Below are 22,893 nucleotides of genomic sequence, written 5' to 3'. Positions count from 1 at the left end.
AGGAGACAGACAGAGACAGGGAGATGGGCAGAGACAGGAGAGAGAGACGGGAAAACAGAAAGAAACAGGAAGACAGAGACAGGTGACAGACAGAAACAGGGAGACAGGCAGAGAGGAGACAGAGACAGGAAGACAGAAAGAAACAGGAAGACAGAGACAGGAGACAGACAGAGACAGGGAGACAGGCAGGGATAGGAGACAGAGACAGGAAGACAGAAAGAAACAGGAAGACAGAGACAGAAGACAGACAGAGACAGGGAGACAGAGGCAGGAAGGCAGAAAAGAAACAGGAAGACAGAGACAGGAGACAGAGAGACAGGGAGACAGAAAAGAAACAGGGAGACCAAAACAGAGGGGCAGAAACAGGGAGACAGGCAGAGACAGGAGACAGAGACAGGGAGACAAAAAGAAACAGGAAGACAGAGGCAGGAGATGGAGAGAGACAAGGAGACAGGCAGAGACAGGAGACAGGGAGACAGAAAGAAACAGGAGGACAGACGGACACAGGAGAGGGACAGAGACAAGAAGACAGACAGGGAGACAGAAAGAGACAGGAAGACAGAGACAGGAAGACAGCCCGAGACAGGAGGTAGCCAAAAAGGGAGAGAGAGAGCGAGCGAGGGAGGAAAGTTGTCGGCGTCCGCAGGGAGAGGAGGCGGCTGAGGGGGCCGGGAGAGTCGGGGACGGGGAGGAGGAGGAAGGGAGGGAGGGAGGGCGTCCACTTACTGAGGGGCAGGACGGTGATGGGGACGTTCTTGGGGCGGTGGCTCTCGCCGTCGACGAACTCCCCGGTGGGCGTCTTCTGGCGCTCGACCACGCGGCAGTTGTACTTGCCGCTGTCCTCGGGGCGGGCGTGGAAGACCTTGAGCAGGAAGACGCCGTCGGCCTCCTTGGCCACCTTGAGCTGGCCGCGGGCCTCGCGCCGGGCCAAGTCGGGGCTGAGCTCGGGCACGGCGTTGGGCCCCAGGGCGGCGATGAGGGAGCCGTTCAGGGCCCAGGACACGGCAAAGTGCCGGTCGGCCACCCGCTGGGCCTGCAGGACGCAGCGCAGCTCCAGCGGCTCGCCGGACACGTACAGACGCTTCTCCGTCTCCAGGCGCACCCCAAATTCCCTGTCTGGGGAGGGCGGGGGGACGGGCGGTCAGGGACCGGCCGGGCCCCCTCCGCCCCGATCCTCGCGGAGCCGAGCCACCACGTGCTTTTTCTGCTTTAAAAATGTGCCGAGCGCTAACAATAAATAGCCCGACTTGGACTTCCCAAGCGCTTAGTCCAGTGCTCTGCACACAGTAAGCGCTCAATAAATACGATTGAATGAATGAATGATTGTGGTATTGGTTAGCGCTTACCGTGCACCAGGCACTGTTCTTACGACCAACCTCGTCGGCGCTCCCCGAATCCCGCCCCGATCACCGCAGGGCGATCATCCCCCCCTGCTCCCTCTCGGGGGGCCCGTGAAGCCGAGCACTGTGGTCAGGACACGGCGAGCACGTTCCGCGCGGGGCAGACCCTCCGTCCCCGGGAGACGGACCGAAGGACGCCCCGCCGTGTGGGATCGGTTCTGGAAATGGGGCCCGGCTGCGGAAAGGAATTTCCGCTCCTGACAACACTCAGATCCCTCCCCGTCTTTTAGTTCTTTATCATCGACGTCTGTGAGCCCGCTGTTGGGGAGGGATTGTCTCCATCTGTTGCCGAATTGGACCTTCCAAGCACTTAGTCCAGTGCTCTGCGCACCGTAAGCGCTCAAAAAATACGACAATGAATGAATGAATGAATGTCTCCCCCTCTAGACTCCAAGCTGCTTGTGGGCAGGGAATGTAGCGGACACATTCCCTGCTGCATTTGTCATATTGGACTCTCCCAAGCGCTTAGCACACAGTAGTTGGGAGCTCCTTGAGGGCAGGGATTCTGTCTACTGATTGCATTGGACTCTCCCAGGCGTTCAGTACAGAGCTCTGCAGGCAGTAAGCTGGAAACTCCTTGAAGGCAGGGATGGTGACTACTATTGGATTCTCTCGAGTGTTTAGCCCAGTGCTCCGTGCATAGTAGTTGGGAGCTCCTTGAGGGCAGGGATTCTGTCTACTAACTGTATTGTACTCTCCCAGGTGTTCAGTACAGAGCTCTGCACGCAGTAGGCTGGAAGCTCCTTGAAGGCAGGGATGATGATTACTATTGGATTCTCTCAAGCGTTTACCCAGTGCTCTGCACACAGAAGCCGGGAGCTCCTTGAGGGCAGGGATTCTGTCTACTGACTGTATTGGACGCACACAGAAGCCGGGAGCTCCTTGAGGGCAGGGATTCTGTCTACTGACTGTATTGGACTCTCCCAGGCGTTCAGTATAGAGCTCTGCACGCAGTACGCCGGAAACTCCTTTAAGGTAGGGATGGTGATGACTATTGGATTCTCTCGAGCATTTAGCCCAGTGCTCTGCACACAGAAGCCGGGAGCTCCTTGAGGGCAGGGCTTCTGTCTACTGACTGTATTGGCCTCTCCCAGGCGTTCAGTACAGAGCTCTGCATGCAGTAGGCTGGACGCTCCTCGAAGGCAGGGATGGTGACTGCTAACTACTAGATTCTCTCAAGCGTTTAGCCCAGCGCTCTGCACACAGTAGCCGGGATCTCCTTGAGGGCGGGGATTCTGTCTACTGACTGTATTGGACTCTCCCAGGCGTTCAGTACAGAGCTCGGCATGTAGAAGGCCGGAAGCTCCTCGAAGGCCTATTAGATTCTCTCGAGCGTTTACCCAGTGCTCTGTGCACAGTAGCCGGGAGCTCCTGGAGGGCGGGAATTCTGTCTACTGACTGTATTGGACTCTCCCAGGCGTTCAGTACAGAGCTCCGCATGTAGAAGGCCGGAAGCTTCGAAGGCCTATTAGATTCTCTCGAGCGTTTACCCAGTGCTCTGCGCACAGAAGCCGGGAGCTCCTTGCGGGCAGGGATGGGGTTATCTACCGGCCGCTCAGTACAGAGCCGGGAGCCCTCCAGCCGCTCTACCGGACGCCCCGCGCACCACAGAGCGGACGTTGGTCAGGGGGGCTCTGTAGCAGACCCTCCCCCCGCTCTCCCCCGACTGACCGGTGGGCTGGACACGGACGGCGGTCCTCTCCGACCGCTTGCGGGTCATGGGGAACCAGGTGCCGTCGGGGTCCTGGATCCACTCGGCGGCCTCGCAGTAGAAGTCGCCGGCGTCGGCCGGGCGCAGGCCCAGGACGGTCAGCCGCACGGCCGTCTCGCCCAGCCGGTCCAGCCGCACCTGCCCGGCCGCCTGCCGCCCGGCGAAGTCGGGGCCGGGGCGCAGCACGAAGTCGCGGCCCAGGCCGAGCACCTCGGCCGGCTCCTGGCCGGGCCGCTGCCGGAACCAGCCCACGGACAGGTGGGTGTGCCGGACCGTGGCCGTGGCCACGTCGCAGCGGAGCTCCAGGCCGTCGCCCTCCACGCGGTCCAGGGCCCGGGGGGCCGCCGCGGACACCTGCAGCGAGTCCGGCAGCACTGTAACGGCAATCAATCAATCAATCAGGCGGATTTACTGAGCGCTTACCGCGGGCGGAGCGCCGGACATTTATTAAGCGCTTACCGTGCGCCAAGCACCGTTCTAAGCCATCAGGTTGTCCCACGGGGGGGGTTCACGCTCTTCACCCCCATTTGACAGATGAGGCGACTGAGGCCCAGCTCATCCCCCCCCCCCATCTTACCTCCTTCCCTTCCCCACAGCACCTGTATATATCATTGTACATATTTATTACTCTATTTTACTTGTCCATATCTATTCTATTTATTTTGTTAGTATGTTTGGTTTTGTCCTCCGTCTCCCCCTTTTAGACTGTGAGCCCGCCGTTGGGTAGGGACCATCTCGATATGTTGCCAACTTGGACTTCCCAAGTGCTTAGCCCAGTGCTCTGCACACAGTAAGCGCTCAATAAATACGATTGATTGATTGATTGATTAAGCGCTTGGCAACATCGAGAGACGGTCCCTACCCAACGGCGGGCTCACAGTCTAGAAGGGGGAGACGGGCAACAAAACACAACGTGTTAACCGAATAAAATGAACAGAATAAACATGTACAAATCAAATAAATGGAGTAATAAATTCGTACAAACATATAGCCATCTACACAGGTGCTGTGGGGAGGGGAAGGAGGTAAGGCGGGGGGGATGCAGAGGGGGGTGAGGGGGGGAGAGGAAGGAGGGGGCACAGTCTTTTAGACTGTGAGCCCACTGTTGGGTAGGGACCGTCTCTATATGTTGCCAACTTGGACTTCCCAAGCGCTTAGTACAGTGCTCTGCACACAGGAAGCACTCAATAAATACGATTGAGTGAATGAATGAATGAACAAATACCATTATTATTATTACTAGAGAAGTAGCGCGGCTCAGTGGAAAGAGCCCGGGCTTGGGAGTCAGAGGTCACAGGTTCAAATCCTGGCTCCGCCAATTGTCAGCTAGGTGACTTTGGGCAAGTCGCTTCACTTCTCTGGGCCTCAGTTACCTCATCTGTAAAATGGGGATGGAGACTGCGAGCTCCACGGGGGGCAACCTGATCACCTTGTAACCTCCCCAGCGCTTAGAACAGTGCTTTGCACATAGTAAACGCTTAACAAATGCCATCATCATTATTATTATTACTATGAGAAGCAGCGTGGCTTAGTGGAAAGAGCCCGGACTCCGCCGATTGTCAGCTGGGTGACTTTGGGCAAGTCGCTTCACTTCTCTGGGCCTCAGTGAGCTCAGCTGTAAAATGGGGATGAAGACTGTGAGCCCCCCGTGGGACAACCTCATCACCTTGTAACATCCCCAGTGCTTAGAACAGTGCTTTGCACATAGTAAGCGCTTAACAAATGCCATTGTTATTATTATTACTATGAGAAGCACAGTGGCTTAGTGGAAAGAGCCCAGGCTTAGGAGTCAGAGGTCATGGGTTCTAATCCGCCTCCACCGCTTGCCAGCTGGGTGACTTTGGGCAAGTCACTTCACTTCTCTGTGCCTCAGTTCCCTCATCTGTAAACTGGGGATGAAGACTGTGAGCCCCCCGTGGGACCACCTGATCACCTTGTAACCTCCCCAGCGCTTAGAACAGTGCTTTGCACATAATAAGCGCTTAATAAATGCCATTATTATTATTATATTATTTTCATTTCTCTTCTCTGGGCCCCAGTTCCCTCCTCTGTAAAATGGGGATAGGGACTGTATTCAACCCCATTTGCTCGGATCCACCCCAGCGCTTAGTACAGGGCCTGGATCGTATTTACTGAGCGCTCACTGGGTGCGATAAACGGTAAAAGGCGACATTCCCGGCCCACAGTGAGCTCCCTTTTCCTCTTCTCCTCCTCTCCGCCCCAACACCCCGACTCCCTCCCTCGGCTCTATCCCCCTCTCCGCCCCATAGCACTAGTGTAGATACGTCCGTATTTATTATTCTATTTACTTCATTAATAATAATAATAATAATAATGTTGATATTTGTTCATTCATTCATTCAATCGTATTTATTGAGCGCTTACTGTGTGCAGAGCACTGGACTAAGCGCTCGGGAAGTCCAAGTTGGCAACATCTAGAGACGGTCCCTACCCAACAGCGGGCTCACAGTCGAGAAGGGGGAGACGGACAAGAAAACAAAACACATTAACAAAATAAAATAAATAGAATAAATACAAACAAATAAAATAAAGAAATAAATAGAGTAATAAATCTGTACAAACATATATCCATATATACAGGTGCTGTGGGGAGGGGAAGGAGGTAAGGTGGGGGAGATGGGGAGGGGGAAACATTTGTTAAGCGCTTACTGTGTGCAGAGCACTGTACTAAGCGCTGGGGTAGATACAAGGTAATCAGGTTGTCCCACGTGGGGCTCATGGTGTGCATCTAGCTTTACTTCTATTTATTCTGATGACTCGACACCTGACCACATGTTTTGTTTTGTTGTCCGTCCCCCCCTTCTAGACTGTGAGCCCGTTGTTGGGTAAGGACCGTCTCTAGATGTTGCCAACTTGGACTTCCCAAGCGCTTAGTACAGTGCTCTGCACACAGTAAGCGCTCAATAAATATGATTGAATGAATGAATGTATCCCCATTTTCCAGATGAGGGAACTGAGACCCAGAGAATAATAATAATAATGATGATGATGGCATTTATTAAGCGCTCACTCTGTGCAAAGCACTGTTCTAAGCGCTGGGGAGGTTACAAGGTGATCAGGTTGTCCCACGGGGGGCTCACAGTCTTAACCCCCACTTTCCAAATGAGGTAACTGAGGCCCAGAGAAGTGAAGTGACTTGCCCAAAGTCACACAGCTGACAAGTGGCGGAGCCGGGATTAGAACCCATGACCTCTGACTCCTGAGCCTGGGCTCTTTCCACTAAGCCACGCGGCTTATTTAATGATGGGTAGAGATCTATAATTCTATTCATCTATTTTGATGCTATTCATTCATTCATTCATTCAATCGTATTTACTGAGCGCTTCCTGTGTGCAGAGTACTGTACTAAGCGTATAATTCTATTAATCTATTTTGATGCTATTCATTCATTCATTCATTCAATCGTATTTACTGGGCACTTCCTGTGTGCAGAGTACTGTACTAAGCGTATAATTCTATTCATCTATTTTGATGCTATTCATTCATTCAATCGTATTTACTGAACGCTTCCTGTGTGCAGGGTACTGTACTAAGCGCTTGGGAAGTCCAAGTTGGCAACATATAGCGACGGTCCCTACCCAACAGCGGGCTCACGGTCTAGAATGCCCGTCTACTTGTTTTGTCTTGTTGTCTGTCTCCCTCCTCGAGACCGTGAGCCCGTCGTTGGGTAGGGACTGTCTCTCTCTGTTGCCAAACTGGACCTTCCAAGCGCTCAGTACAGTGCTCTGCACACAGTAAGTGCTCAATAAATACGACTGAATGAATGGAGGGGCGGGGAGACTGACGGAGCAGGAACTTGAACTTGAGCGACCGTCACCTCGTCGGGCCAAGGCCGGGCCCGAGGAGTCACCGCCCGCGCCACAGGACTGATTTCCAAAATATTTGTGTTGGCACGACCCCCGTTGGGGGCCCGCGACCCTCCGCCTCCTCGGGAAGCGGCGGCGGGAAAACGGGAAGGACGACGGGAGGGGACGGGATGGGATGGGACGGGACGGTGGAGGAGGAAGTTGGGGACTTTCCACTGACGCTCCTCCTCCTGCTCCGCAGGAAGACCTGTGTGCCGCGTCTGCAGAGAAGCGGCGTGGCTCAGGGGAAAGAGCCCGGGCTTTGGAGTCGGAGGTCGTGGGTTCAAATCCCGCCTCTGCCGCTTGTCAGCTGGGTGGCTTTGGGCAAGCCACTTCACTTCTCTGGGCCTCAGTTCCCTCATCTGGAAAACGGGGATGAAGACCGCGAGCCCCACGTGGGACAACCTGATCACCCTGTAACCACCCCAGCGCTTAGAACAGTGCCCTGCACATAGTAAGCGCTTAATAAATGCCATCATTATTATTAGTAGTAGTATTATTATTATAAGACCTGAGCTTCAGCCCCACGGCCAAGGACTTTACTTGGAGAAGCCCCATGGAGAAGCAGCGTAGCTCACTGGAAAGAGCCCGGGCTTTGGAGTCAGAGGTCGTGGGTTCAAATCCCGCCTCTGCCACTTGTCAGCTGGGTGGCTTTGGGCAAGCCACTTCACTTCTCTGGGCCTCAGTTCCCTCATCTGGAAAATGGGGATGAAGACCATGAGCCCCACGTGGGACAACCTGATCACCTTGTAACCACCCCAGCGCTTGGAACAGTGCCCTGCACATAGTAAGCGCTTAATAAATGCCATCATTATTATTATTATTACTATTATAAGACCTGAGCTTCAGCCCCACGGCCAAGGACTTTACTTGGAGAAGCCCCACGGAGAAGCAGCGTAGCTCACTGGAAAGAGCCCGGGCTTTGGAGTCAGAGGTCATGGGTTCAAATCCCGGCTCCGCCAATTGTCAGCAGTGTGACTTTGGGCAAGTCACTTAACTCCTCTGTGCCTCAGCTACCTCATCTGTCAAATGGGGGTGAAGACTGTGAACCCCACGTGGGACAACCTCATCACCTTGTATCCTCCCCAGCGCTCAGAACAGTGCTTTGCACATAGTAAGCGTTTAACAAATGCTACTATTATTATTACTTTTAGACTGTGAGCCCACTGTTGGGTAGGGACTGTCTCTATATGTTGCCAATTTGTACTTCCCAAGCGCTTAGTCCAGTGCTCTGCACACAGTAAGCGCTCAATAAATACGATCGATGATGATGATGATGATTACTCTGCTCCCAGGCGGTGTCCAGCACGGCGCCCCACACCCGGGAGGCGCCCAGTCCAGTGCTCTGCACACAATCACTCAATCAATCGTGTTTATTGAGCGCTTACTGTGTGCAGAGCACTGGACTAAGCGCTTGGGAAGTACAAGTTGGCAACATATAGAGACACAGAAGGTGCCCGCCCAACCCAGCTCTCGGCGCCCTGGCCGGAGCTCCACACCCGGGAGGGGCGTCCACCCCAGCGGCCCCGCGCCTCACCCACGAGGTCGGTCTTGGCGCTGTAGCTGCCGAAGTAGACGGCGTCGGTGCTGGGCGTGTGGCACTCGTAGCGGCCGGCGTCGCGGGCCTGGAGGCGGGCGATGTGGAGGACGGCGTGGTCGCCCCGCAGCCGCTGGACGGAGATCTGGCCGGCCCGGACGCGCGGGGCGTAGATGGCGTAGGGGAAGGCGGGGTCCAGCGTGCTGACCACCTGCACCTCCCGCTCGGGGGCCGCGGGCAGGTAGACGGACCACTGGAAGCCCTGCTCCGCCGGGCCCTCGTAACCGCTCACGTTGCACCAGATGGTCGCGTGCGAGCCCTCCGTCCGGTACAGGGGGCCCTCCTGGATTGCCACTTGGCGCTGGGCCCGGGCCGGACCTAACCGGAACAATCATAATGTCATCATCATCATCGATCGTATTTATTGAGCGCTTATAGAGATGGTCCCTACCCAACAACGGGCTCACAGTCTAAAAGGGGGAGACGGACAACAAAACAAAACATTTGGACAGGTGTCAAGTCAGAACAAATAGAATTTTAAGCTAAATGCACATTCGAATGAATGAATTAACAAAATAAATAGAATTCATTCATTCATTCAATCGTATTTATTGAGCGCTGACTGTGTGCAGAGCACTGGACTAAGCGCTTGGGAAGTACAAATTGGCAACATCTAGAGACGGTCCCTGCCCAACAGTGGGCTCACGGTCTAAAAGGGGGAGACAGAGAACAGAACCAAACATACTAACAAAATAAAATAAATAGACTAGATATGTACAAGTAAAATAAATGGAGTAATAAATACGTACAAACATATATACAGGTGCTGTGGGGAAGGGAAGGAGGTTAAGATGGGGAGGATGGAGAAGGGGACGAGGGGGAGAGGAGGGAAGGGGCTCAGTGTGGGAAGGCATCCTGGAGGAGGTGAGCTCGCAGTAGGGCCTTGAAGGGAGGAAGAGAGTGAGCTTGGCGGATGGGCGGAGGGATTGGGGGCATTCCAGGCCCGGGGGAGGACGTGGGCCGGGGGTCAATGGCGGGACAGGCGAGAACGAGGCCTAACGGTGAGGAGATTAGCGGCGGAGGAGCGGAGGGTGCGGGCTGGGCTGGAGAAGGACAGAAGGAAGGTGAGGGAGGAGGGGGCCAGGGGATGGACGGACAGACTGGAAGCCCAGGGTGAGGAGTTTCTGCCTGATGCGCAGATTGATTGGTAGCCACTGGAGATTTTTGAGGAGGGGAGTGATATGCCCAGAGCGTTTCTGGACAAAGATGATCCGGGCAGCAGCAGGAAGTATGGATTGAAGTGGGGAGAGACACGAGGATGGGAGATCAGAGAGAAGGCTGACGCAGTAGTCCAGACGGGATAGGATGAGAGCTTGAATGAGCAGGGGAGCGGTTGGGATGGAGAGGAAAGGGCGGAGCTTGGCGATGTTGCGGGGCTGAGACCGGCAGGTTTTGGTGACGGCTCGGATGTGAGGGGTGAATGAGAGAGCGGAGTCGAGGATGACTTAGTAATGTCATTTACTAAGCGCTTACTAGGTGCCCTCCTTCCTCTCCCCCTCGTCTCCCTCTCCATCCCCCCGTCTTACCTCCTTCCCTTCCCCACAGCACCTGGATATATGGATAGATGTTTGAACAGATTTATTACTCCATTTATTTATTTATTTTATTTGTACATATGTACATCTCTTAGACTGTGAGCCCACTGTTGGGTAGGGACTGTCTCCATATGTTGCCAACTTGTACTTCCCAAGCGCTTAGTCCAGTGCTCTGCACACAGTAAGCGCTCAATAAATACGATTGATTGATTGATTGTACATACCTATTCTATTTATTTTATTTCATTAATATGTTTGGTTTTGTTCTCTGTCTCCCCCTTCTAGACTGTGAGCCCGCTGTTGAGTAGGGATCGTCTCTATATGGAAAGAGCGCGGGTTTGGAGTCAGAGGTCATGGGTTCGAATGCCAGCTCCCCCCCATGTCTGCTGTGTGACCTTGGGGAAGTCACTTAACTTCTCTGAGCCTCAGTTCCCTCATCTGGAAAATGGGGATGAAGACTGTGAGCCCCACGTGGGACAAACTGATCACCTTGTATGCCCCCCCCAGCGCTTAGAATCAATCAATCGTATTTATTGAGCGCTTACTGTGTGCAGAGCACTGGACTAAGCGCTTGGGAAGTACAAGTTAACAAGCTTAGAACAGTGCTTTGCACACAGTAAGCGCTTAACAAATGCCATTATTATTATTATTATTATTATTATTATTATTATTATTATTATTATTATTATTATATGTTGCCAACTTGGACTTCCCAAACACTTAGTTCAGTGCTCTGCACACACTAAGCGCTCAATAAATATGATTGATTGATTGACTGATTGATTGTTCTGAGCGCTGGGGAGGTGACAGGGTGATCAGGTTGTCCCACACAGTCTTCCCCATTTTACAGATGAGGGAACCGAGGCCCAGAGAAGCAAAGTGACTTGCCCCAAGTCACACAGCTCTCCGTCTCCCCCTTCTAGACTGTGAGCCCACTGTTGGGTAGGGACCGTCTCTAGATGTTGCCAACTTGGACTTCCCGAGCGCTTAGTCCAGTGCTCTGCACACAGTAAGCGCTCAATAAATACGACTGAATGAACGAATCCATTGATGGTATTTACTGAGCGCCGACCACCGTACTGAGCGCTTGGGAGAGGACGACGGAGCGGTAAACAGACCCATTCCCCCCGCCCATAGCGGGCTGACCGTCCGGAGGGGAGGACGGACGCGAAGAGCGGTCAATAAATGACCGATCGGGGCCGAGGGAGCGGTGAGGCGAGGGAGAAAATCGGGGCGAAGCGGGAGGGAGTGGGAGAAGAGGAAATGAGGGCTTAGTCAGGGAATAAATAAACACGCCCGATGATCGGAGGGCTTCCTGGAGGAGACGGGCCTTCGATAAGGCTTGGAAGGCGGCGGGAGTCGTTGTCCGCCGGCTCCGAGGAGGGAGGACGTCATGGGCCAGAGGTCGGATGGAGAGGGCGGCGGCCGGCAATCAATCCTATTTATTGAGCGCTTACTGTGTGCAGGGCACTGGACTAAGCGCTTGGGAGAAGTGGGTACAACGATCGCCTCCTCCCCATCCCCTCCCCACAGCACCTGTATATTTGTACTAATTTATTACTCTATTTTACTTGTACATATTTACTATTCTATTTATGTTACTTGTACATATTTACTGTTCTACTTATTTGACTTGTACACAGAGAAGCAGCGTGGCTCAGTGGATAGAGCCCGGGCTTTGGAGTCCGAGGACAGGGGTTCGAATCCCGGCTCCGCCACATGTCTGCTGTGTGACCTTGGGCAAGTCACTTCACTTCTCTGAGCCTCAGTTCCCTCATCTGGAAAACGGGGATGAAGACTGTGAGCCCCACGTGGGACAACCTGATCACTTCGTATCCCCCCCAGCGCTTAGAACAGTCCTTTGCACATAGTAAGCGCTTAACAAATGCCATCATTATTATTATTATTATTATTACATATTTACTATTCTATTTATTTTCTTAACCAAGAGCCTCTGGCTTTAATTCTATTTCTTCTGACGACTTGACACATGTTTTGTCCTGTTGCCCGTCTCCCCCTTCTAGACCGCGAGCCCGCCATTGGGTAGGGACCGTCTCTATATGTTGGCAACTTGTACTTTCCAAGCGCTTAGTACAGTGCCCTGCACACAGTAAGCGCTCAATAAATACGACGGAACGAATGAGTGAATGAACAATCAAAGGACGCGTTCCCTGCCCACGGTGAGGTGACAGTCTGGGGGGAGACGGGCGGGAAGGGAAATCAATAAATGAGGGATCTGGACGTAAGTGATGTGGGGCTGAAGGAAGGGGGAAAATCAGGGAGACAGAGAAGGGAGTGCCACTTTAATAATAATAATGATAATAATAATAATGACAATAATAATAATAATAATGGCATTTGTTAAGCACGCTTACTATGTGCCAAGCACTGTTCTAAGCACTGGGGGGATACAAGGTGATCAGGTTGTCCCGCGTGGGGCTCACGGTCTTCATCCCCATTTTGCAGATGAGGTCACTGAGGCCCAGAGAAGAAGTGACTTGCCCAAAGCCACATGGCAGACATCAATTGAAAGAGCTGTGCTTGGGAGAGTCACCTCCTCCAGGAGGCCTTCCCAGACTGAGCCCCTTCCTTCCTCTCCCCCTCGTCCCCCTCTCCATCCCCCCCATCTTACCTCCTTCCCTTTCCCACAGCACCTGTATATATGTTTGTACATATTTATTACTCTATTTATTTATTTGTCCATATCTATTCTATTTATTTTATTTTGTTAGTATGCTTGGTTTTGTTCTCTGTCTCCCCCTTTTAGACTGTGCGCCCAACAGACTGTCTCTATATGTTGCCAATTTGTACTTCCCAAGCGCTTAGTACAGTGCTCTGCACATAGTAAGCGCTCAATAAATACGATTGATGATGATGAAGAGGTCATTCATTCATTCATTCATTCAATCGTATTTATTGAGCGCTTACTGTGTGCAGAGCACTGGACTAAGCGCTTGGGAAGTACAAGTTGGCAACATCTAGAGACGGTCCCTACCCACCAGCGGGCTCACAGTCTAGAAGGGGGAGACGGACAACAAAAGAAAACATATTAACAAAATAAAATAAGTAGAATAAATATGTACAAGTAAGGTCATGGGTTCAAATCCCAGCTCCGCCCATTGCCAGCTGTGTGACTTTGGGCAAGTCACTTCACTTCTCTGTGCTTCTAAACTGTGAGCCCACTGTTGGGTAGGGACCATTTCTATATGTTGCCAACTTACACTTCCCAAGCGCTTAGTACACTGCTCTGCACACAATAAGCGCTCAATAAATACGACTGAATTGAACTGAAGTGGCGGAGTCAGGATTAGAACCCAGGTCCTTCGGACTCCCAGGCTCGAGCTCGCCACGCTGCTTCTCCAACGAGACGGGTGACTCGTCTAAGGTCACGCTGCAGGACTCGGTGGAAGGGGGCCTGGGTTCGAATCCCGGCTCTGCCACCTGCTTGCTAAGTGACCCTGGGCAAGTCACTTGGCTCCTCTGTGTTTCGGTTTGCTCAGGGGTAAAAGGGGCATTCAGTCCCTGTCATTCGTTCACTCATTCAGTCGTACTTACTGAGCGCTTAGTGTGTGCGGAGCACTGTACTAAGCGCTTGGAAAGTCCAAATCAGCCACAAAGAGAGACAATCCCTGCCCACGATGGGCTCAGGGCCTAGAAGGGGAAAGACAGACGGACTGTGAGCCCGTTGTTGGGTAGGGACAGCGTGGCTCAGTGGAAAGAGCCTGGGCTTTGGAATCGGCGGTCATGGGTTCAAATCCCGGCTCCGCCACTTGTCAGCTGGGTGACTTTGGGCAAGTCACATCACTTCTCTGGGCCTCAGTTTCCTCCTCTGTCAAAGGGGGATGAAGACCGTGAGCCCCCCGTGGGACAGCCTGGTCACCTTGTAACCTCCCCAGCGCTTAGAACAGTGCTTGGCACATAGTAAGCGCTTCACAAATACCATCATTATTATTATTACTAACTGTATTACCCTCTCCCAAATGCTCAGTCGAGTGCTCTGAAGGACCTGGGTTCTAATCCCGCCTCCGCCCCTTGTCTGCCATGACCTTGGGCAAGTCACCTCGCTTCTCCGGGCCCTCAGATGGGGATTAAGACTGGGAATTCCCTGTGGGACAGGGGCCGGGTCCAACTTTCAATCTATCCCCACACTTAATACAGTGCCCAGCCTATAGTAAGCGCTTAATAAATAACATTTAAAAAAAAAAAGGCCCAGTCTCCCCGGGGAAGTGATAAGATAAGATAGCTGCAGGAATACAGAGTGTGGTTTTACTGAGGGCTAAACAAGGAGTCTGCAGGGCTCCCAAGGGGGTGAGAGGGAATTAGGAATATTCCAGGATAGCTCATTTGGATGGCAGAAAAACTCGGCCTGGACTCCGGGAGCCTTCGTCCGGAAAAGACTTGGAACAGTGCTTGGCGCACAGTAATAATAATAATAATAATAATAATAATGATGGCATTTGTTAAGCGCTTACTACGTGCGAAGCACTGTTCTTAGCGCTGGGGGGATATAAAGTGATCATGTTGTCCCATGTAGGGCTCACAGTCTTAATCCCCATTTTCCAGATGAGGGAACTGAGGCCCAGAGAATAATAATAATAATAATAATAATGGCATTTATTAAGCGCTTACTATGTGCAAAGCACTGTTCTAAGCGCTGGGGAGGTTCCAAGGTGTTCAGGTTGTCCCACGGGGGGCTCACAGTCTTGATCCCCATTTTCCAGATGAGGGAACTGAGGCCCGGAGAAGTGAAGGGACTTGCCCAAAGTCACCCAGCTGACAAGTGGCGGAGCGGAATTCAAACCCATGACCTCAAGCTCCCAAGTCCGGGCTCTTTCCGCTGAGCCATGCTGCTTCTCTTGCGCTTAACAAATACCATCATCGTTATTGTTATTATTATCATTAAAAGGATCCCCCCTCTGACCCCCTGGACCTGTTGGATCGGCTGGTTTGCGTGGCTTAGCGGAAAGAGCCCGGGCTTGGGAGTCCGAGGTCGTGGGTTCGAATTCCGGCTCTGCCACTTGTCAGCTGGGTGGCTCTGGGCAAGTCGCTTCACTTCTCTGGGCCTCAGTTCCCTCATCTGTCAAATGGGGATGAAGTCCGTGAGCCCCACGAGGGACAACGTGATTACCTTGAACCCACCCTGGTGCTTAGAACAGCGCTTAACAAATACCATCGTTATTATTAGGGATCCCCTGGGATGAAGAAGCAGGGAGGCCTAAGCGGAAAAGAAGAAGCAGCGTGGCTCAGTGGAAAGAGCCCGGGCTTTGGAGTCAGAGGTCACGGGTTCAAATCCCGGCTCCGCCATTTGTCAGCTGGGTGACTTTGGGCAAGTCACTTCACCTCTCTGTGCCTCAGTAACCTCGTCTGTAAAATGGGGAGTAAGACTGTGAGCCCCCCGTGGGACAACCCGATCGCCCTGTAACCTTCCCAGTGCTTGGAACAGTGCTTTGCACACAGTAAGCGCTTACTGGGAGTCAGAGGACCTGGGTTCTAATTCCGGCTCCCCCGCTTGTCTGCTGTGGGGCCTTGGGCAAATGGCTTCACTTCTCTGGGCCTCAATGACCTCAACTGTAAAATGGGGATTGAATACTTGTTCTCCTACTTTGACCGTGAGCCACCGTGTGGGACGGGGACGGCGTCCAACCCGATGACCTTCGATCTATCCCAGCGCTTAGTCCAGTGCCCGCCACTTTCTCCTGCTTCCGGGCAGGGAACGTGCCTGATCACTCTGCTGTCCTCTCCCAAGCGCTTGGTACAGTGCCCTGCCCGCAGTGAGCGCTCAATAAATTCATTCATTCATTCAATTGTATTTATTGAGCGCTTACTGTAAGAAAAAAGTTGGAACCTGTCCGGCTCCTGAAGAAATCCAGGTGGCCCTTGGCAGGCGCCGGAGCGACTCCAGGAGTGAGATAAACTCCAGGCCCCGGTTTGGATGGAGGTCTGGAGATCTGGAGATTTTTCTCCTCTTAGGAGAGGGGTCAACTTGAAACCCGGGAGGTGAGGGGGACAACAAGGCAGGGGCTGGGAGGGAGGGCGGGGAGAGAGAGAGACACACTCTTTCTCTGTCTCTGTGTCTTCGAGGGTGGAGGGTCCCAGAAGCCCCATTCTGGGAGTGGGATAAGCAGGGAGGAGGGAGAGAGGGAGGGAAAAGACGGAGGAAGGGAAGGAAGAAGGGGGGAGGAAGGGAGGGAGGGAGGGAAGGAAGGAAAGAAAGGAGGCAAGGAAGGAGGGAGGGAGGAAAAGAAGAAGGGAGGAAGGAAGGAGGTAGGGAAGAAAAGAAGGAAGGAGGAAAGAACGAGGAAGGAAAAGAAGGAAGGAGGGAGGGAGGGAAGGAGAGAGGGAGGGAAGGAGGGAGGAAAATTACCTCCTTCCCTTCCCCACTGCACCTGTATATATGTATATATGTTTGTACATATTTATTACTCTACTTATTTTACTTGTACATATCTATTCTATTTATTTTATTTTGTTAGTATGTTTGGTTTTGTTCTCCGTCTCCCCCTTTTAGACTGTGAGCCCACTGCTGGGTAAGGACTGTCTCTATATGTTGCCAACTTGTACGTCCCAAGCGCTTAGTACAGTGCTCTGCACACAGTAAGCGCTCAATAAATACGATTGATGATGATGACTGTCTCTATATGTTGCCAACTTGTACTTCCCAAGGGCTTAGTACGGTGCTCTGCACACAGTTAAGTGCTCAATAAATACGATTGATGATGATGATGACGAAAAGAAGGAAGGAGGGAGGAAAAAAAGGGAGGGGGAAAGAAGGAAGGAGGGAGGGAGGAAAAGGAGAAAGGAAAAGAAGCAAGGAGGGAGGGAAAGAAAGAGGAAGGGAAGGAAGGGAGGGAGGAAGGGAAGGAAGGGAGGGAGGGAGGGAAGGAAGGAGGGAGGAAAGGAAGGAGGGAAGGAAGGAGGAAAGGAGGAAAAGAAGGAGGGAGGGAAGGAGGAAGGAAGGGAAAGAAGGAGGAAAGGAGGGAGGGAAGGAAGGAGGGAGGGAGGAAAAGAAAGGAGGGAGGAAAAGAAGGAAGGAGGAAGGGAGGAAAAGAAGGAGGGAGGAAGGAAAAAAAGGAAGGAGGAAGGAGGGAGGGAAGGAATGTCTGTCCCCCCTCCCCCCAGACTGCGAGCTCTTTGTGGGCAGGGGCTGTATTGTCCTTTCCCAAGCACAGAGTCCAGTGCTCAGCCCACAGTAAGCGCTCAATAAATAGGATTGAATGAATAAACCATAAGCTTCTGACTCTCAGGCCCGGGCTCTAGCCAGTAGGCCGCAAGGCTTCCCCCCTAGGAGGGGGGCCCAGCATTGTCAGGGAGTTGGGTTTTGCCGGGGGGCGGGAACGGGGTGGGAGAGGGGGTAGATTCAATCGTATTTATTGAGCGCTTTTACTGTGTGCAGAGCACTGTACTAAGCGCTTGAACGGGAGCGTCTACAGACCCCACCCCGGCTGGGGTGACTCAGGCCGCACGGATTTGGGACGCCAGGGGTGGGGTTCGCCACCCACAAACTCCAGAGTCTTCACGCTGGGGTGAGGCAGGGAGCCCCGGGGCTAATGACTTTGAAAAGCCACGAGTTCGAATCCTCCCCCTGGCGGCTCCTATTCCTTCCCCGCTCCCCGGGGAAGAGCCCGGGCTTGGGAGGCGGTGGACGTGGGTTCTAATCCCGCCGCCGCCACTTGTCAACTGTGTGATTTGGGGTAAGTCACTTGTCTGGGCCTCGGTGACCTCATCTGGAAAATGGGGATGAAGACCGGGAGCCCCACGTGGGACAACCTGCTGACCTTGTATCTACCCCGGCGCTTAGAACAGTGCTTGGCACAGAGTAAGTGCTTAACAAATACCATCATTATTATTTATTTATCCCTGCCCCCTCTCTGATCCACCAAACCCCCACAGACCCCCAGAGACAGCAAGATGGAGGCCTGGGGACCATCCTTGGCCTTCAGGCCTGCAATAATAATAATAATAATAATAATAATAATAATAATAATAATAGCATTTATTAAGCAGCGTGGCTCAGTGGAAAGAGCCCGGGCTTTGGAGTCAGAGATCATGGGTTCGAATCCCAGCTCCGCCATATGTCTGCTGTGTGACCTTGGGCAAGTCACTCCACTTCTCTGAGCCTCAGTTACCTCATCTGTAAAATGGGGGTTAGGACTGTGAGCCCCCACGTGGGACAATCTGATCACCTTGTATCCCTCCCAGCGCTTAGAACAGTGCTTTGCACATAGTGTTTAACAAATGCCATTATTATTAAGCGCTTACTATGTGCAAAGCACTGTTCTAAGTGTTGGGCTTAGTACTGTGCTCTGCACATAGTAAGCGCTCAATAAATACGATTGATTGATTGATTGGGCGGGATACAATAGCCTCTTCGGGCTGGGAAGCACAGTTTTCATCCAGCGCTTAGAACAGTGCTTGGCACATAGGAAGCGCTTAACAAATACCATCGTTATTATTAGGAGGGAAAAAATAAAATAAAAAGACAGTGCATTGCATCAAACTGCACCCGGGACCCGACCCGCTGAGGACCCCCAGACTTTAGTAAGCTCTTAACAAATACCATTATGATGATGATTTTGATTATTATTACCCCCTTGAAGACCCCCAGACCTTAGTGAGCATTAACAAAAATCATTATGATGATTATCAGCGCTCAGACCAGTGCCTGTCACAGAGTAGGCGCTTAACAAATACCATGAAGATGATGATGATTGCTATCACCCCACTGAAGCCCCCTGGAAGCCAGTCCAGTGTTTGGCACATAGTAAGCGCTTAGCAAATACCATGATGATGATTATGATTATTATTACCTCCCTGAAGACCCCCAGACCTTAATGAGCATTAACAAACGTCATTACGATGATTATCAGCGCTCAGACCAGTGCCTGTCACAAAGTAGGCGCTTAACGAATACCATGAAGATGATGATGATTGCTATCACCCCCCTGAAGCCCCCTGGAAGCTAGTCCAGTGTCTGGCACATAGTAAGCGCTTAGCAAATACCATGATGATGATTGCTATGACCTCCCCCCCCCACCCCGCCGAAGCCAGTCCAGTGTTTGGCACATAGTAACCGCTTAATGAATACCATCATCATTATTATTACTCTGATGATGATTGACTATCACCCCCCTGAAGCCCCCTGGAAGCCAGTCCAGTGCCTGGCACATAATAAGCGCTTAACAGATACCATGAAGATGATGATGATTGCTACGACCCCTCCTGAAGCCCCCCCCGGATGCTAGTCCAGTGCTTGGCACATAGTAAGCGCTTAACAGATACCACGAAGATGATGATGATTGCTATGACCCCTCCTGAAGCCCCCCGGATGCCAGTCCAGTGCCTGGCACATAGTAAGCACTTAACAAATATCGTGACGAAGATGATGATGACTGCTATCATCCCCAGGAAGCCAGTCCAGTGCTCGGCCCATAGTAAGCGCTTAACAAATACCATCATCATTATTATTACTACGACGATGATGATGATTGACTATCACCCCGCCTGAAGACCCCCGGGAAGCAAGTCCAGTCCCTGGCCCCTAGTAAGTGCTTAGCAAATACCATGATGATGATGATTGCTAGGACTCCCCCCAGAAGCCCCCTGAAAGGCAGCCCAGTGCTTGGCACCTAGTAAGCGCTTAATGAATACCATAATCATCATTATTACTATGATGGTGATGACTGCCTATCAATCACCCCCCCCCGAAGCCCCCCAGAAGTCAGTCCAGTGCCTGGCTCCTGGTAAGCGCTCAGCAAATACCATGATGATGATAATTGACTATGCCCCCCCCCCCCAAGCCCCCTGGAAGCCAGTCCAGTGCCTGGCACCTAGTAAGTGCTCAACAAATACCACTATCATTATTACTATGATGATGACGATTAACTATCAATCACCCCCGGGAAGCCAATCCAGTGCCTGGCCCCTAGTAAGCGCTCAACAAATACCATCATCGTTATTACTATGATGATGACTTATTATCAATCACCCCCCCGAAGCCCTTCGGAGGCCAATCCAGTGCCTAGCCCCTAGTAAGCGCTCAACAAATACCATCATCATTATTACTATTAAGATAATTGATTATCAGTCACACACACCCCGAAGCCCTCCGGAAGCCAGTCCAGTGCCTGGCCCCTAGTAAGCGCTCAACAAATACATCATTATTACTATGATGATGATTGATTATCAATCACCCCCCCGAAGCCCTTCGGAGGCCAATCCAGTGCCTAGCCCCTAGTAAGCGCTCAACAAATACCATCATCGTTATTACTATTATGATAATTGATTATCAGTCACACACACCCCGAAGCCCCCCGGAAGCCAGTCCAGTGCCTGGCCCCTAGTAAGCGCTCAACAAATACATCATTATTACTATGATGATGATTGATTATCAATCACCCCCCCCGAAGCCCCCCGGAAGCCAGTCCAGTGCCTGGCCCCTAGTAAGCGCTCAACAAATACCATCATCATTAGTACTATGATGATGACTGATTATCAATCACCCCCCTCCCCCCGAAGCCCCCCTGAAGCCAGTCCAATGCCTGACCCCTAGTAAGCGCTCAACAAATACCATGATGATGATGATGATTGACTACGACCCCCCCGAAGGCCCCCTGAAGCCAGCCCCGTAGTAAGCGCTCAGCCAATAGCCCGCAGGTCTCACCCAGGCCCAGCAGCAGCATCAGCAGCGTCGTCAGCTCCGGGGGGAAACGGTTCATGCTGCCTGGAGGAGGAGGACTTAGTAAGCGCTTAGTCCAGTGCTCTGCACACAGTAGGCGCTCAATAAATACGACTGAATGAATGAGGAGGAGGAGGAGGAGGGGGAGGAGGGGGGCCACCTTGGGCCTTCCTCTCCTCTGTCTCTGTCCTTTTCTCCTCCTCCTCCTCCTCCTCCTCCTGTTCTCCTCCTCGGCGCGGCCTCCTGGGTCCTTGCAGTCCCGCTGGGGTCAGAGGTCAAGGCGTTGTGACCCCCGGGCCTCAGTTTCCCCGGGGGGGTGGGGCGCACGGCCCGCTATTGTTCGGGCGGGCGGGCGGGCCGGCCCCGCTACCTGCACCGCCGCCACCGCCTTGCTCCCGCCCTGCAGCGCTGCAACGTTGCAACGCTGCAACGGCTGCTGCTGCTGCTGCTGCTGCAACGGAGCTGCTGCAGCCACGCCCCCTGGCGGGACACGCCCACTTTCCCTCCTCGAGGCCCCGCCCACTGCACCTGCGCACGCGCCCTCTTCGCCGAGGCCACGCCCACAAAAGACGAGGCCCCGCCCGCGGGCTCTGCGCCTGCGCGCGGCCCCGCTCCGAGGCCGCGCCCACAGAGCGCGAGGTCCCGCCCACGACATCTGCGCCTGCGCACAGCCCCGCTCCGAGGCCCCGCCCACATAGCGCGAGGCCCCGCCCACAACAACTGCGTCTGCGCGCGGCCCCACCCCGCTGCTCCGCCCCTCACGGCCCCGCCTACTTTCCCCTCCCCTAGGCCCCGCCCACAAAGCACGGTGCCCCGCCCATTGCCTCTGCGCATGCTCCAGGCCCCGCTCCGCTGTCACTCCCCCCTCACGGGCCACGCCCACTTTTCCTCCCCTAGGCCCCGCCCACAAAGCAAGAGGACCCGCCCATGGCCCCTGCGCCTGCGTACGGCCCCGCTCCGATGCCACGCCCCCTAACGGGCCACGCCCTCTTCCCCCTCCGGGGCCCCGCCCCTGGCCTCTGCGCCTGCGCACAACCCGCTCCGATGCCACGCCCACTCCCCGATGCCCCGCCCACAAATCACGATGAATTCAATGGTATTTATTGAGCATGTGCTGTGTGCAGAGCACTGTACTAAGCGCTTTGGTGAGTACAATACGACAATAGAGAGTGACGATTCCTGCCCCATTACAAGCTTGCAGTCTAGAGGGGGAGACAGACAATAAGATAAAGAAATGAATTAATAATAATAATGGTATCAAGCGCTTACTATGTGCTAAGCACTGCTTTAAGCGCTGGAGTAGATACAAGGTGATCCCCACGTGGGACAACCCGATCACCTTGTATCCTCCCCCCAGCGCTTAGAACAGTGCTTGGCACATAGTAAGCGCTTAACAAATACCATCATTGTTATTATTCTGTTATTAAAAGATATTATTATTATTATTATTAAAACTTAGACCAGTGCTTGACACGTAGTAAGCGCTTAACAAATACCATCATTATTATTATGCTGTTATTAAAATATATTATTATTATTATTATTAAAACTTAGACCAGTGCTTGACACGTAGTAAGCGCTTAACAAATACCATCATTATTATTATACTGTTATTAAAAGATATTATTATTATTATTATTAAAACAGACCAGTGCTTGACACGTAGTAAGCACTTAACAAATACCATCATTATTATTATACTGTTATTAAAAGATATTATTATTATTAAAACTTAGAACAGTGCTTGACACGTAGTAAGCGCTTAACAAATACCATCATTATTATTATACTGTTATTAAAAGATATTATTATTATTATTAAAACTTAGACCAGTGCTTGACACGTAGTAAGCGCTTAACAAATACCATCATTATTATTAGACTGTTATTAAAAGATATTATTATTATTAAAACTTAGACCAGTGCTTGACACATAGTAAGCGCTTAACAAATACCATCATTATTATTATACTGTTATTAAAAGATATTATTATTATTAAAACTTAGACCAGTGCTTGACACGTAGTAAGCGCTTAACAAATACCATCATTATTATTATACTGTTATTAAAATATATTATTATTATTATTATTAAAACTTAGACCAGTGC

At 52.2% G+C, this 22,893-nt stretch overlaps 1 protein-coding gene across 2 annotated transcripts in view; it reads right to left on the bottom strand.

Annotated features, from left to right (window-relative positions):
* IGSF3 (immunoglobulin superfamily member 3) overlaps nucleotides 1-20,894 on the bottom strand; it is a 62,960-nt gene extending 42,066 nt beyond the window's left edge. For both annotated transcript variants that reach the window (XM_038758422.1, XM_038758423.1), the window contains exons 1-4: nucleotides 20,770-20,894; nucleotides 8,515-8,892; nucleotides 3,072-3,485; nucleotides 727-1,116 (exon numbers count right to left, since the gene is read on the bottom strand). In XM_038758422.1, coding sequence (XP_038614350.1) covers nucleotides 727-1,116; nucleotides 3,072-3,485; nucleotides 8,515-8,892; nucleotides 20,770-20,824 — 1,237 coding nt within the window. In that variant the 5' untranslated portion in view covers nucleotides 20,825-20,894. The remainder of the gene's footprint in view (nucleotides 1-726; nucleotides 1,117-3,071; nucleotides 3,486-8,514; nucleotides 8,893-20,769) is intronic.
* Nucleotides 20,895-22,893: the final 1,999 nt, after the last annotated feature.

The sequence above is a fragment of the Tachyglossus aculeatus genome, chromosome 16, assembly GCF_015852505.1.
Source record: "Tachyglossus aculeatus isolate mTacAcu1 chromosome 16, mTacAcu1.pri, whole genome shotgun sequence".
In the NCBI taxonomy this organism is placed as follows: Eukaryota; Metazoa; Chordata; class Mammalia; order Monotremata; family Tachyglossidae; genus Tachyglossus; species Tachyglossus aculeatus.
The sequence above is the reverse complement of the archived record's forward strand: the minus strand, read 5'-3'. Positions and strand labels throughout refer to the sequence as shown.